The 13,192-nt window shown below is 41.9% G+C and overlaps 1 protein-coding gene across 1 annotated transcript in view; it reads left to right on the forward strand.

The window, feature by feature from the left end:
* Positions 1 to 4,665, forward strand: part of LOC101854570 — a gene marked incomplete at its 5' end in the record, with an annotated part of 51,808 nt that extends 47,143 nt beyond the window's left edge. The window contains 3 exon segments of the mRNA XM_035969734.1: positions 1,130 to 1,236; positions 2,090 to 2,207; positions 3,210 to 4,665. Coding sequence (XP_035825627.1) covers positions 1,130 to 1,236; positions 2,090 to 2,207; positions 3,210 to 3,394 — 410 coding nt within the window.
* Positions 4,666 to 13,192: the final 8,527 nt, after the last annotated feature.

A 13,192-nucleotide genomic window follows, 5' to 3' on the forward strand; every position in this document is an offset into this window, starting at 1 on the left:
TCTCTCCCCCCCCCTCCCTCACACTCATACACACTCACACATGCACACCTCTAATAGAAGTCGTCTGTGAGACAGAAACAGTACCCTTAAAACAATATATTCTTTAAAAAAAAAAAAAAGACGGCTTTGAGGAGAGTATTATTGAGCCAGGATAATAACACAACAGATGGAACTGAGGCTTGACTCCCAGGTGAAGATAACAGAGTGAACCAGATGAGGGGATGATATATTTAATCCTTTGAGTACTGGCTTTCTGAGCCTAGAGAGTCTGTGCACCTGAGCTCTTAATGGAAAACTTTTTGACCCCTTTGTGCTGAAGTGTATGCTCATGCCTGTGTAGTTGAGGAAATAATTTTAATGTGAAAAATATATTTTATGAGGGAGGCAGTAGAAGAATAGAAGGTATCAAAACCAGAATTGGGCGGCGTTTTCCCCTGAAACCTGAAACTGAAAAGCCCCATATTTTTTTATTTTTTTAAAAAGAACTATACAATGCAATATTTATCCAGAAATGGGGTTGTCGAATCCTACCTGAATTTACCCAATCTTAATGTATAGAATATGTGCTGGTCAGACTACTGTATTTTTTACCTCAGAACACAATCTGCGGGAAATCAAAATTCTAAAAGAAAATTTAAAAGGTAGGTTACTTGCAAAACCTCTAATTATTGCGTGCGCGTGCGTGTGTGTGTGTGTGTGTGTGTGTGCGTGTGCGTGTGTGTTGCTCTGTAAAATGGACTTTCCCAGGTGGTGATTGCACTCTTTGGAGCGAAGTTGTGAAAAGCTTAAATTTTATATTACACCTCTGATTGTGTCATTTTAATAAGCCAGTCCATTACAATTTGTGTCCTTTCCCCAGTTTAGCACTCATAATATGACCCGTTTGTTTTACAAGTGCTGTAAAACTTACAAAAGTGGATGGTTGGCGGGTGCTCTGGTTTAGCTTGCTCCTTCTTTCCTATACTATCAGACATCTATCGTCCTTATCTCTCCTTCTTCTTTTTGTGTATATGTTACTCTCTTGTAACAAGTCTATTCTTCGGCACTTCTATGACTTTATTGTGTTGCAAGTGCCGTAAAACTTTTACTAAAACTACAAAAAACTGTAACAAAAACCTCCCTTCCCCAGGTCCGGGTCCTGACGTCCCCCCTGTGTACTCGGTGGACTCCACAGACCTCAGCCGGTGGGACCAGGCGGTGCAGGAGGCTGTGGCCGTGGTCAGGGCTTTCTGTCAGGTGAGAGGCTCTCGACAGTGGAGAGCTATATGTGTATACGCGGCCAGTATTGTTGCATAGAGACGTATCTCAAAGGTCACAAAAAAAAAAGAAGACTTACGTCTGTATGCAATACTGCCCGAGTATAGTGGTATTGTAATATATATGGTCTTATGTTCCCTTTAGACAAACCAAACAAAACAAACAAAGTTCCCCCCAACTGAGGGATTGGTTGGAGAGTGCCACTGGTAGGACATACTTCTTTTCTTTCCGACTTTTGATTCTGTCTGTCTTGGTAAGAGTAAGATTTCCCACCACTAAATGACCGTTATTGTGTTGATTTGCTTCTGTTCACTCAAATAATGCCTCTAACCAAAAGCACACCCTGTCACACATTCAATTTCTTAGCCACCTCAGTTCACTGGTTCAGCTATTTAGCAGTTGTGTGAGTGCTGTTATTCACGTTGCTGCACTCTACGTTTCACTATGGGTTCTGTAACTTGGTTTTTAAAAAGATTTCCTTTCCAATTTTCTGTCTTGTTCTATGGGAAACGTAAAGCCTGGCAACCTGTGAGGCATTCTGATGCTGTCGTCCACTTTAGACGCTAACTGATAAAAGTGTATATTTCTTGTTTGCAGCTGGATGAAATGAGGATATTAAGTTACTAAAATAAAGTAGTTTCCCCTGAAGACATTGTCATACCAAGTTGAGCTGTGGATTAAGCCCTTGTTCGGAACTTTCTGACATACTTGATTAGAACTAAAGACGGTCTTTTTCACAAGGAGTGAATGACCCCTGTACTTTCCAACAGGGATTATATCAAGTGAATCATAATTATATGAATTTTTTTCCCCCCACTGTGTTGTATTTCAGGGAGAGGTGCCAGACAAGGAACCAGAGCCCACAAAGCAGAAGTCAGATGTCAAGTTTGAGCGCAATGTGTGTGATGTGTGTGGGGGGAAAGTCTTTCTCTACCTTCATGAGTGGAAGAGTGAGTGCACTGTACTTAAAGCTATTGTTGTAGAATTTTGGTTAATAATTTCATTCCTTTGGAGGCCTTATCTAGTCCCTCCCTTGAACCTAATGTCAGGGATATTTGTCTCTTCTTTTAACATAATCCGGGAAGAAAAAAAAAAATTAAGTAAGACACACACACACACCCCCCCGTGCAAAAAAAAAAATGAAGAATAGATAAATTTGCAAACTAAGAGACAGAGGAAAAATGGCATCTGTTTGCTAAAGTTTTAAAACTTTGCCCCAATGGGGCGCTGGTCAGCGGCAGTAAGATGCCATCCCTTTCCCCCACAGGGCGCCGATCAGCAACAGTGTGATATAGCAACAAAAATGTTGAAGCAATGACCTCCTTTTTGACATGCGCACTTGTTAAAGTTATCTTTCCTTTCTGAATGGGTTGTGTGGCCTTTGAGTTGAGGGCAAAGATCAGTTTGTGTACAACAACTGGAGTAAAAGTTTTGGAAAAAATGACAAGCAGACCTAGCATGAGTGCTGCTTTTCTTTTTCGCAGTGCTGCTTTTCTTTTTCGCAGTGCTGCTTTTCTTTTTCGCAGTGCTGCTTTTCTTTTTCGCTATGATGCGAATTCGGGTGATGGATGAGCTAGGTCTAATGTGTTCAGTTCTGATTCTTATTCCCTTTTTTGGTGATCATGCGATTATCTCTTTCAATTTTCTCAGAAAATTTCATAATATGGTATTTTTGCCGAGATACAGGTGTAGTACTGAAGTAGCCCATCTGCATCCTGGTCCGTGAGGACAAGTGTTGTGCGCTCAGCGTGCTGCGTGGGTGGAAAGTATTAATTGCTGTTTTCTTCATAGGCCTGGCCCTTGTTTTTTTCTATTGGTACAAATGTTTTGACTTTCTTTTCGAAAGTAATTACGTTTTTACTTTATTTTTGAAAACAATAATTGCCTGTTAGCTTGACTGATAGTTGGCTGAATGTTAAAAAAAAGTGTTGCACATTTTGTCTGCCCCTTAGGTCATTTAGCAAGCAAGAAACATAAGCACAACGTCAAGATGTCGTCGGAGAGGGGAAAGTTGGCACGCCTGCTGCAAGCCAGACAACAGCAACTCACAGAGACAGAGGTGTGCGGGACAGTGACAGAGGGTGGAGAGCAGAAAATGCTGGCGAAGACTGAGGAGGGTGATGTTGACAAGTTGTGACAGAATGTACTCTTTGCATTGTAGAATGAAAGTGCATTCTCTGAGTGGCATCTCTGGTGTCCAAACCTCTCTGTGTGGCCACTTGAAAACGGGTTCAGAGCATCCATCAAGTGGCGAAGATGTGAAGAGCCAGAGTTGAACTGACCTGCGCCGAGGTTAGAGAGCCAGGATGATTTGGTGGGCTCTGACAAGTGGTGTCTTGTGACAGAAGCCCCAAATGACAGAATTGCAGTGATTCATCGGCAGTCCCCATCAGAGATCATGGTAGAGTACCTGATGACAACACACATGGGAAAAAAAACCGTTCTGAATAAAAAAAAAAAGAAAGAAAGTCTTGACATGCATACAAAATATTACATCAATCCGGTAATCCGGTCATCTCTGCTATGAATGTTGTTTGGGGGGGTCTGAATAATGGAAATTTTCTTTCTTTTTTTTTTTTTTTGTTGCCATATAGTGTCCTTGGGATAGGCATTTTACCCAAATTGCCCATTTAGATTGGTCCTTTCGGAGATGGATGTAAAACTCTGAGGTCCTGCCTCTTAAATAACCTATTAGTGTTAAACCAATACCGTTTTGCCACTTTTTTTCTTGCCTAGAACAATGTTTTCCACAGTGCTGTACGGGCACATCACACTATAATTCTTGATAAACACAGGAATGAATAACTACAGAATACATTTTGCCATCTTTAGCAGGGTAAACAGCATTGTAAATACCATTGTCACTGAGAAGGCTCTGAAGATGCTGACAGTTTTCATTTCACTCTTTCGAAATTTGCAGTTTTTTCATACTTAGTGCCTGCTCTTTCAGGCTTGCCCATAACTGTTTAAGTTGTTTAACCTTGTACTTATGCCGCTTTTCTTTTTGATGAAGGACATTTATTTGACAAGTTGTTTTATCCACCATTATTCTAAAAAGCAATTAACATCAACTATTAACCTATGTGAAAATATTTGGATCCAACTCTACATAGTGTTATCAGGTCCATTCATAACCATGGGAACGGCGGCCATCTTGGGTTGTAAACAAAAAATATATACCAATTTTGGTACACTACTATTAATATAGTTTTTACTTTTTTCCTGTTATTTCACTTATGTGTTTAGGAGACATAGCTCTGATAAGAAACAAGCTTAGAATGGTTTATATATTCCTTTTAGTTGTTTTTTAAGCCATCAAAATTCATCTTACAATTTTGGTAAGAAAATACCCTAGTGACTTTGTTGAAAAAAATTATTAAAAAAATAAAATAAAGAGACATATCGAAATTCTGACCATGTCACTATCTGTGGAAATGGATAAGCTATTAAAATGCCAAATTTGATGCCCATATCTTTACAAATAATAAAATGGTAGTGTTCCAACTATTGAAAAGGATCTGAAAAAAGGTAGTTTTGAGAAAAATGGCGTTAAAGTTTTAGGTTGTTAGTAAACATTCCACATGCTGTGTTAGGTGGTTAGTAGTCCAATATTTGCCTCTAACTAGTGTTCTGGGCCTACCGTAACTGTTTATAGCCCCTGAAGAGAAGGCGACACCCTTCCTTTCCTCTCTCTTGTCCTTTTCATTGAGGTGCTTCTGTTGAAGGTGCTTTCGTTTCCACTTTGAAATGTTTTTTCCTTTCCTTTTGGAGTGACGAATTCTTGTCTCTGCTACTCCAATCGCTTGCGAATGTGTCACAGCTCCCCAGGTCAGGCAGAGTCTTTCGATGACCTTGTACAGTCCTGTAGGTGATGTAGGTCCCATGTTGAAAGAAATTACTCTCAACGTAACAGCTGTTTCAATGGTTGGGAGGTGGGCGAAAAGTACCTTGGGACAACGTCTCCAAATTGTTGAATTGAAACATTCATTTGGGTTCTGCGTAGACATTCTGACACACCTAGAAAGGAGTTCTAGGTCAGTCAGCCTCTTTGATAATGGGGAATACGTATGTCCCTATATCAGGTGATAAGTTTGGGTTGTGGGGAGGGGGCTGTTCACCCTTGGCGAGGGCACGGTTGTGCTTGCACCACGATGTTTCACTCTCAGGGCACAAACGATGGTTTGGGGCGCTGTCCGTGGACATCGTGTGAAACAGGCCACCCATAACACCCAACTTTATTTTCTGAATATCTGGGGCATTCTGTCTCAGATTTGTGGCATAAGTTTTGTGATTTTTAAAATTTTGGCTGTGGTGAATTTTCTGTTGAGCTTTTGCTTGTTTTTTTGGTTTTTTACCTGCTCCAACTGGTTGTATATGCGTTTTGCAATATGGTTTACGCAGTCTTCCTTCTGCACTGGAATGTCGTAGACACCAAGGTCGTTGACACGTGTCAATGCCTTGCTGTCGCCATCGCACAACATTGTGCCATATATAAGCCCACGGCACTCAATTGATCGACTAAAGATCACCTCAGCTGCTCTAGTTTCCATTGCGTTGGAGAAGCCATTGAAGTTTTTGTTGCACTAAGGTTTGTGCCGTTCGAACCAGGGCAAGTACTGGGGGGAGTTGGGATCTGGCGCACGAGTACACCCTGTGCCGAAATTAGAAACTGTATATGTGTCCAGTACATATCCACTGTCCACATCAATTGTCACACCGACTCCATAGTGTGACGAGTGACCTCTCTTGTGCCACATGCCATCATAGGAAACGTTGACAACTTGAACGCCAGATGGACATGATCGTTCAGTTGCGTATATGTTGGCATGATGACGTTCTTTAACGACTCGGGCAGAAGCCGACATAACTTCCTCTGCAGCACCGATGGCAGCCTCCCCAACTTCTAGGCCGATTTCATGGAACGTCTTGTGGTGCATGACGTGAGGCACGTTCATGATGCTGAACATCGTCTTCATGGTGCTCAGCGGCACACCGCACCCCTTAGAGGCTACGACCGCATGTATGTTGATGTCATGTCGACGTGTTGGTTTTGGCAAAGGGCACTTGGACCAGACTAGTTTCTGGCATGTACGGCATTCCACGGTAAAATGACAAGCCATCGTGACGAGTTCTCCACGCTCACTAGAAGTTATTTGCCCCAACTGTTTCACCCCTTTGCTTGTGATGACCTTTGGAACTTTGTGCACCGTGGTGATCCCAGTTTCATGTAGGTTTAATATCTGACCACCTGTCACGCTTAATTCACTGTACCCTTCCTGGAGCAAGTTAAAAAATGCAATGATGTTATGCCTATTGAAGGCTGTTGCTCTGGCAAGGGAGGTCGCCTCTGGTTGGCGAATGCTCAATCCTGGGTGACGTCTCATGAATGCTATCTGAGTGACAGGCTGACTGTGTGTGTATGCTTCGGCCACCGGTTTAGTACCTGATGGGCTAGCATTCTCAGCAGTTTTATTAGTATTAGTCTCTCCTTTTAAAAAAATTAACTCGGTTTGCAACAAACAAAGAAGGTTGTCCCTCTTGAGAAATAGATTGTGCAATAGTTGTAAATATTGATTGTAGTGTCAATATGATGCAAGTAGGCCCTCACATTGTCAAATGAAATACCCTGGGAATCTGCAGTATTAAGAAAGCAACTGTTGCACAACGACAGTATACGGGGGCGTTATCTTTCTTCTGCCCCAGTCTGCTGCTTGTCCAGGGCATGCAACTGTCAATACTTATCTAGGACTCTGGTCGCCAGTATATTCATGGGGGAAAGCAACTGTCAATAAATTGCATTCTATGCTTTATCAATTAATCAATTCTTATTTCAATATTCCCATTATAGAACAAAGAAGCAGTGTTGCTGAAATAAACTTTTAAAAAAAGAAAGAGACATTAGCTATTCATGTTCTTGAGTGGCTTTTGTAATTTCCTTTTTCCTTTTCTGAAATTTTCCTTGAGGGGTTTGTATCCTCACACTCTCGAGGACAGTTCTTTTTTCCCTGCTTCAGTAGAGAATCTAGCCAAACACTGGTCTGCCACATCATGATAGACTCTATAGGGGAGATGTTGGCAAAAGGCTTTGTCTTTATTGTATCTAATATAGACATATCCCTCTCTGATATTAAGTTTGAGACAGGCACATTCCGAGTTGCAACTCTCAGGGATTCACTTACTGTATTAAGTTTGCCACCTGGATACTGACCGCTGGCTTGACATTCTAGCAAATTCAACATTTCAATAGATAGATGTGTCAAGCTGTCCAGCAGTGCATCATTTGTTGGCTGACAGAAACAGAAATGTAGTGACAGGGGAATTAAACAAATCATGTCCAAAGACAGGGGACTTGCGACTTCTCTATTCTCTGCCCACAGCCATAACATTTGCAGAGCCTTTTCAAGATATATTTTGATATCCAAAAGGATGGATGTAGTATTTCAAATTGAGATGAAGATGCCCTGCAAAGGCTCAGTCAATACTTTGCCTATAATCCCCAGAGCCCTATCAATTGCTAAATAAAGTTTAACTTAAATGTCAATTTCTCTTTTCCTTCAGCCTTTCCTGATGCTGCTGTCTTTATGCTTCAGCTCTTGCTTGTCACAAACAGCGTCGGTAGCCTAGTGGTTAGGCTACCGGACTCCTAATCGTGAGATTGGGGGTTTGGGGGTTCAAGCCTGATCTCGGTCTGATGTTGTGTCCTTGGGAAAGACGCTTTACACGAATTTCCCATTTGGCTCGGTCCTTTCAGAGACGGACGTTAAACTAGGAGGCCCCGCCTCTTAAATAACATAATAGTGTTGTTAAACCCATACCATTTCACCATTTTTGCAAGCAGGGAGTTTTGAAGTTACTGTTTGCTTGATTTTTTGGTGATATGTCTCTGCATGGTTTGTTGTTGTTATGTGAAATTCAGGGGATTCTGAGAAGCAGGCTGCCCAGTACTTTGCGCACGACCACCAATGGCTTTCAAAGTAAGTCAAAATCTGAGGTGGACACAGGTCTGTCAGCTTTGACTTAATCCTTTCATATTCTTCCTCTTCTTGACAATCCCTTTGTGACTAGAAACAGCGTTCCACATCCAGGTGACCATAACGCTCAGTTAAATAGAAAAAAGGAATGCGTGACTTGTACTGAGCAGCACAGCCGTCACTGAAAATCACACGTTTTTTTGAAGTTGCAAACAAACAGTGGACAGGTGCTGCTCAACTTCTCACTTCTCTTGTACAACGTTCACAAAATGTGAACTGTGTTTAAGACAATCGCTTGGTAAGATCATGTTGTCTGTCACTCTCTCCCCACACGAACATAATACATTACAACTGGGTGAAGGGTGACCTGGTTGTAGTTGTAATAGGCAGATTGTGCCTGGTCCTGCTGGACACAGAGAAAATTCTCTGCGAAATCCATGGTGATCAGTGCCCAATTGGGGGCAAACCTGTGGACAATTTTTGGTACATCTGCTGCTGCCACCGATATCATCTGTAAAAACATGAAGGGGCAAAGACTTAAGTTCTCCCCGCAACTTACCAATGAGGTCCTGTAAGGAGCCCTCATTGACAAATAAGCGCATCTGAGATGCCTTCCCAACATTGGCAGTCTCCCATTCCTTCCTCTTCACTTGTGTCTGAGGACACAAGAACTCATGAAAGAGTCCACCAACGTTGTTTTGGCAAAGTGGACACTTTCTCTCAATACATTTGGGGTTGTGAAACGGGTCCCCATCCCGTTTACTACAAAGAGTGGCACTGATAAGATCAGTAAGACCACTAATTTGACATTCTTTCTTTGCCGATCTAATGGCTTCTAACTTGAGTCAAGGATTTTCACAGATGTTGCAAAGACACTGTCGAAATGGTGTCTTTTTAAAAGACAAAATGTTCCTCGGCGGTCCGACGTTGTGTCCTTGGGAAAGGCACTTCACACGAACTTCCCACTTGGCTCGGTCCTATTGGAGATGGACGTTAAACTAGGAGGTCCCGCCCCTTAAATAACCTAATAGTGTTGATAGGGGCGTTAAACCCATACCATTTCACCATTTTTCGGCTTGAGCATAAAAAAGGAGGAGAGTGATAGGGCACTTGAGGGGTTAGTCTGACTGTACACTTTGTACAACTCTTTAATCGGTTTGTGAAGGACCTTCTTCCCCACATTCCTTTTATCCAGCAAGTGGGAAGAATTGTCCTGGTAAAACGCTTTAACCACCTGATGTGCCTCCTTCTCTTTGTGGCTGTACAGTTGTTTTGAGCCTACTGTGCCTTTGAGGCAGCAGCTGACATCACACTTTTTGCTTTAAAAGTTTCTACATCTCTTTAAGATTTCAAACTCTGGAGCACAACACTGTAGGTATCACCTTTGTGTTGTACTCCCCTTTTCTTTTTAGGTGAATTGTACTGCTCGCCGTGTGCAAGCATTTTGGCCTTCGAGACGGATCTCACCACCCCCGATGAGAGTGCCAAAGTTAAGCTTTCTTTTGGCTCTGGACACTGCTGTCCTCTTAGCAGTACAAGACCGATCATTCGATACAATGCACGGGATGGGGTCAGGAGTATGAGGAGCATTAGAAGGAGATTGAGAAGCATTAGAAGGTTGAATCATAATTCTTCTCTGTCTTCGGTACTCCCTGTTCCTTTTTCTGTCCACGCCTTCTTCTGGGAGGACATACTCTGACGCTGTTTTCTCTGGGACTCTTTGTTCTTTTCCCTTCTGAGGGCAGCAGCCCCTGCCCTCGTTTCTCGCTTTTTGGTAGAGACAGCCAATGTTGTACGCTTGCGCTCTCTGAATATGGAAAGATGAAAATAGTGCATAGAACACATCAGTGACCAGATTGACTATTGACCCGAGCCCAGCCGTACAGTTAACTATTGCGAATAGAATTAACTTGTGTTTCGCTCGCTCATATGACCGTATGCAGTTGCGAGCGCCGTAATACCCCATACTAAACTAAAACTAAACGATTTCGCCACAAAGAGTTGACTTGAAATACTTGTATCCCCTCAGGGTCGACCTCTGTGATAACCATTGATGCATACATTCATATATATGCTATGTTGTTTGAATTTGAAGATTTCATGTTAGGTCCAATTTTATTATCTTTATGCTTTCTTTTCTGTTTCCATCATGCCAAATGCAATTGTTTACAAGCAAGGATGATTCGAAGTAATAAATGAAAAGATCTTAAATACTCTGATTTTTGTGTTTTTCTTTGTGTTTGTTTCACAGAATTGTGATATTGTGTGTGGGTTAGAAGTCATCGTGAAAAATGGAACACCGATAAGAATTACGCATTGGAACAAAAGGAGGCGAGGAATATTTTAGTTGAAATGTAGTCTACCTGTATCATCTTTAAAATGGTTCATATTTTGAAAAACTGCAAATAAAGTGATTTATTTTCCCTTGCGAAAGTGACAAGGTGTGAGAGAAAGATCTGATCATGATGGTTAGGGTGTCCTTCATTAATTTTTTTTTTTTTTTTTTAAATTTTGTTGAAAAAACAAAACCATATGTGTTCACTATTTCAAAGTTGAGTCTTATTAAGCCTTAAACCTTCAAACCCAGAGATCAAGGTTACCACGTTGAGTGGGAATCCGTGTCACGACTGAGTCTTGGTTAATTTTTTGACGAACCCTTTTGTGAAGTAATTGTAGCAGAGAGCTTCACTTTAGCCTCTTTAAGTCTAAAGGATCCTCATAGTGGATTTTTGCATTAAGTGGTTGGTTGGAGTGCGCCACTGGTAGGTCCTACTTCTTTACTTTCCCTCAGTTGTTTCTGTGCGTCAATCTTACTTTCCCCCAGCACTAAATGACCGTTTTTGTGTCGATGTGCTTCTCTTTACTCAAACAAAGATTCTTGCTTTTACAGGACGAGATTCCAGGGCATCTGAGAATGTTTAGGGGTGTGATAGGGTCTATCAGGGGGGTAATGGACGGTAAAACAACTGGAGCCAAGGGACTCGTGGCCTTGAGGTTAAGGTGTTCGCCTCTTATTCAATTGGTTCCGTGTTCGAATCCGGATAGCGACGGAAATTTTTCTTCTCTCAAATGGTCTACTTTCACCTCGTTTCCTGCTCTCTAGCAATGTTCTGTCGTCTGCTTTCGTCTGCAGTTTCTGCCACCACCCCCTCACCTCCTTTGACCCCTCCTCTGGGCTCCTGACTCTTTCTGTAGCCTTTCTAGTGCTACTCCTTGGCTCCTTCTTACTGCTGTCTCTCACTCAGCCACACCCCTGATCTTCTGGTAGGAAAGATCTACACCTAGCCTTCTCGGACAAGGGCGAAAAATCTCGGAGGCCCTGTGTGCAAGTTGCGCATGTTAAATATCCCTTGGTGGTCCAAAATCGATGTAGGCTTTGTCCCCCACCCGGGCAAAATTCAAAATTTACCACCAACTGAAAAGGTTTAATGTGTCCCGCGCGCTCATATGACCTTATGCAGTTGCGAGCGCCTTAAAACACTTACCACCCCCCCCCCCAAAGACAAAAACAAAACAAAACAACCAAAACAAACAAACAAACAACAACAATAACAACAGCAAAAAAAAACTCCAAACAACAAGAACAACAAAAACAAGAACAAAAAAACCAACAACCAACAACTAGAGCCTGGTCTGGGTTATTGTTATTATACAATGCATTACACCTAATGGATTTTAGTTCTCTGTCAGTTTTGATGTTGTCATTGTCTTATTTCTTGCATTTGCATACATGCACTTATGATATAATTGGGCTGCAAGTGCCGTAAAGCTCATACTAAAACTAAATGAGCAGGCCTACTCGTAATTATGGTAACAGTCACCAGGTTTGGCTGTGCAGGAACTTGTTGACGATTGTCGAGTGGGTGGTTGGCGGGTGCTCTGGTGTGATTTGTTCCTTCTTTCCTATCAAACATCTTTCGTCCTTATCTCCCCTTTTTGTGTTTGTTACTCTCTTGTAACACCTCTTATTTGACCGTATTGTGTTGCAAGTGCCGTAAAACTCACACTAAAACAATAAAACAATCAAGACGATTGTCGCTTGGGAAGGTTTGAACCCGTCTTGGTAAGAACGACAGAATGGTTTAGTCCTACTACCTAGAGCCATTCAAAGGCAGAGCTTTGAAGTACATGTAGATTGATAAAGTACGGGTGCTGATCCAGTTTTGCATGTTGAATCTCTGTACTGTGTGTGGTCACTCCTGTATCTTGTTTCTGAAGACATAATTATCTTATGCTAGGATTATCTGAAGTTTTTCAGCTCTGAAAAAGTAGGCCCTCACATACATACACTAAAGGTTGCTATGTGTATTATGCAACACACTATTATGTACACGATGTGTCTTTTATGTTTCACAGAGGCAGGGCATTAGCAACTGCTATGAAGCCAGTGCGAGGCAATTGCCTTACACAACAGTTATTCAGTTACTCTGGAACATTACAGAACATCAGCAACTCAAGCAGCTTTATGACTTTTTGAATACATCTCACGCCTTAACGAATAAAAATTTTAAAAATGAATGGTACAAAAGAGCATCACTTTCACAGGCTCTTTTATTGCAATAGATGTGATTTGCCAGTAAATATGAACAGAAAATGGCATTGCCTTAGATTTGAGTTTGAAGAAAGAGAAGAGGCCTACATTGACACAATAACGGGTGTTTTGTGTTGGGAAAAGTAAAAAAAAAGACATGTGACCGTTTGTTTTGTTTTAACAAGAGTTTTGCGGCACTTGCAACACAATTAGGTCAGACAGTATAAGTTAAGTGCCGAAGAGAGTAACAAACACAAAAAAAGGAGAGAGAGAGAGAGAGAGAGAGAGAGAGAGAGAGCGAGAGCGAGAGAGAGAGCGAAAGAGAGACAGAGAGAGAGAGAGAGAGGGAGAGAGAGAGAGAGAGAGGGAGAGAGAGAGAGCGAGCGAAAGAGAGAGAGAGCGAGAGCGAGAGAGAGAGAGAGCGAGGGCGAGA

This window comes from Aplysia californica, unplaced genomic scaffold (genome assembly GCF_000002075.1).
Source record: "Aplysia californica isolate F4 #8 unplaced genomic scaffold, AplCal3.0 scaffold00176, whole genome shotgun sequence".
In the NCBI taxonomy this organism is placed as follows: Eukaryota; Metazoa; Mollusca; class Gastropoda; order Aplysiida; family Aplysiidae; genus Aplysia; species Aplysia californica.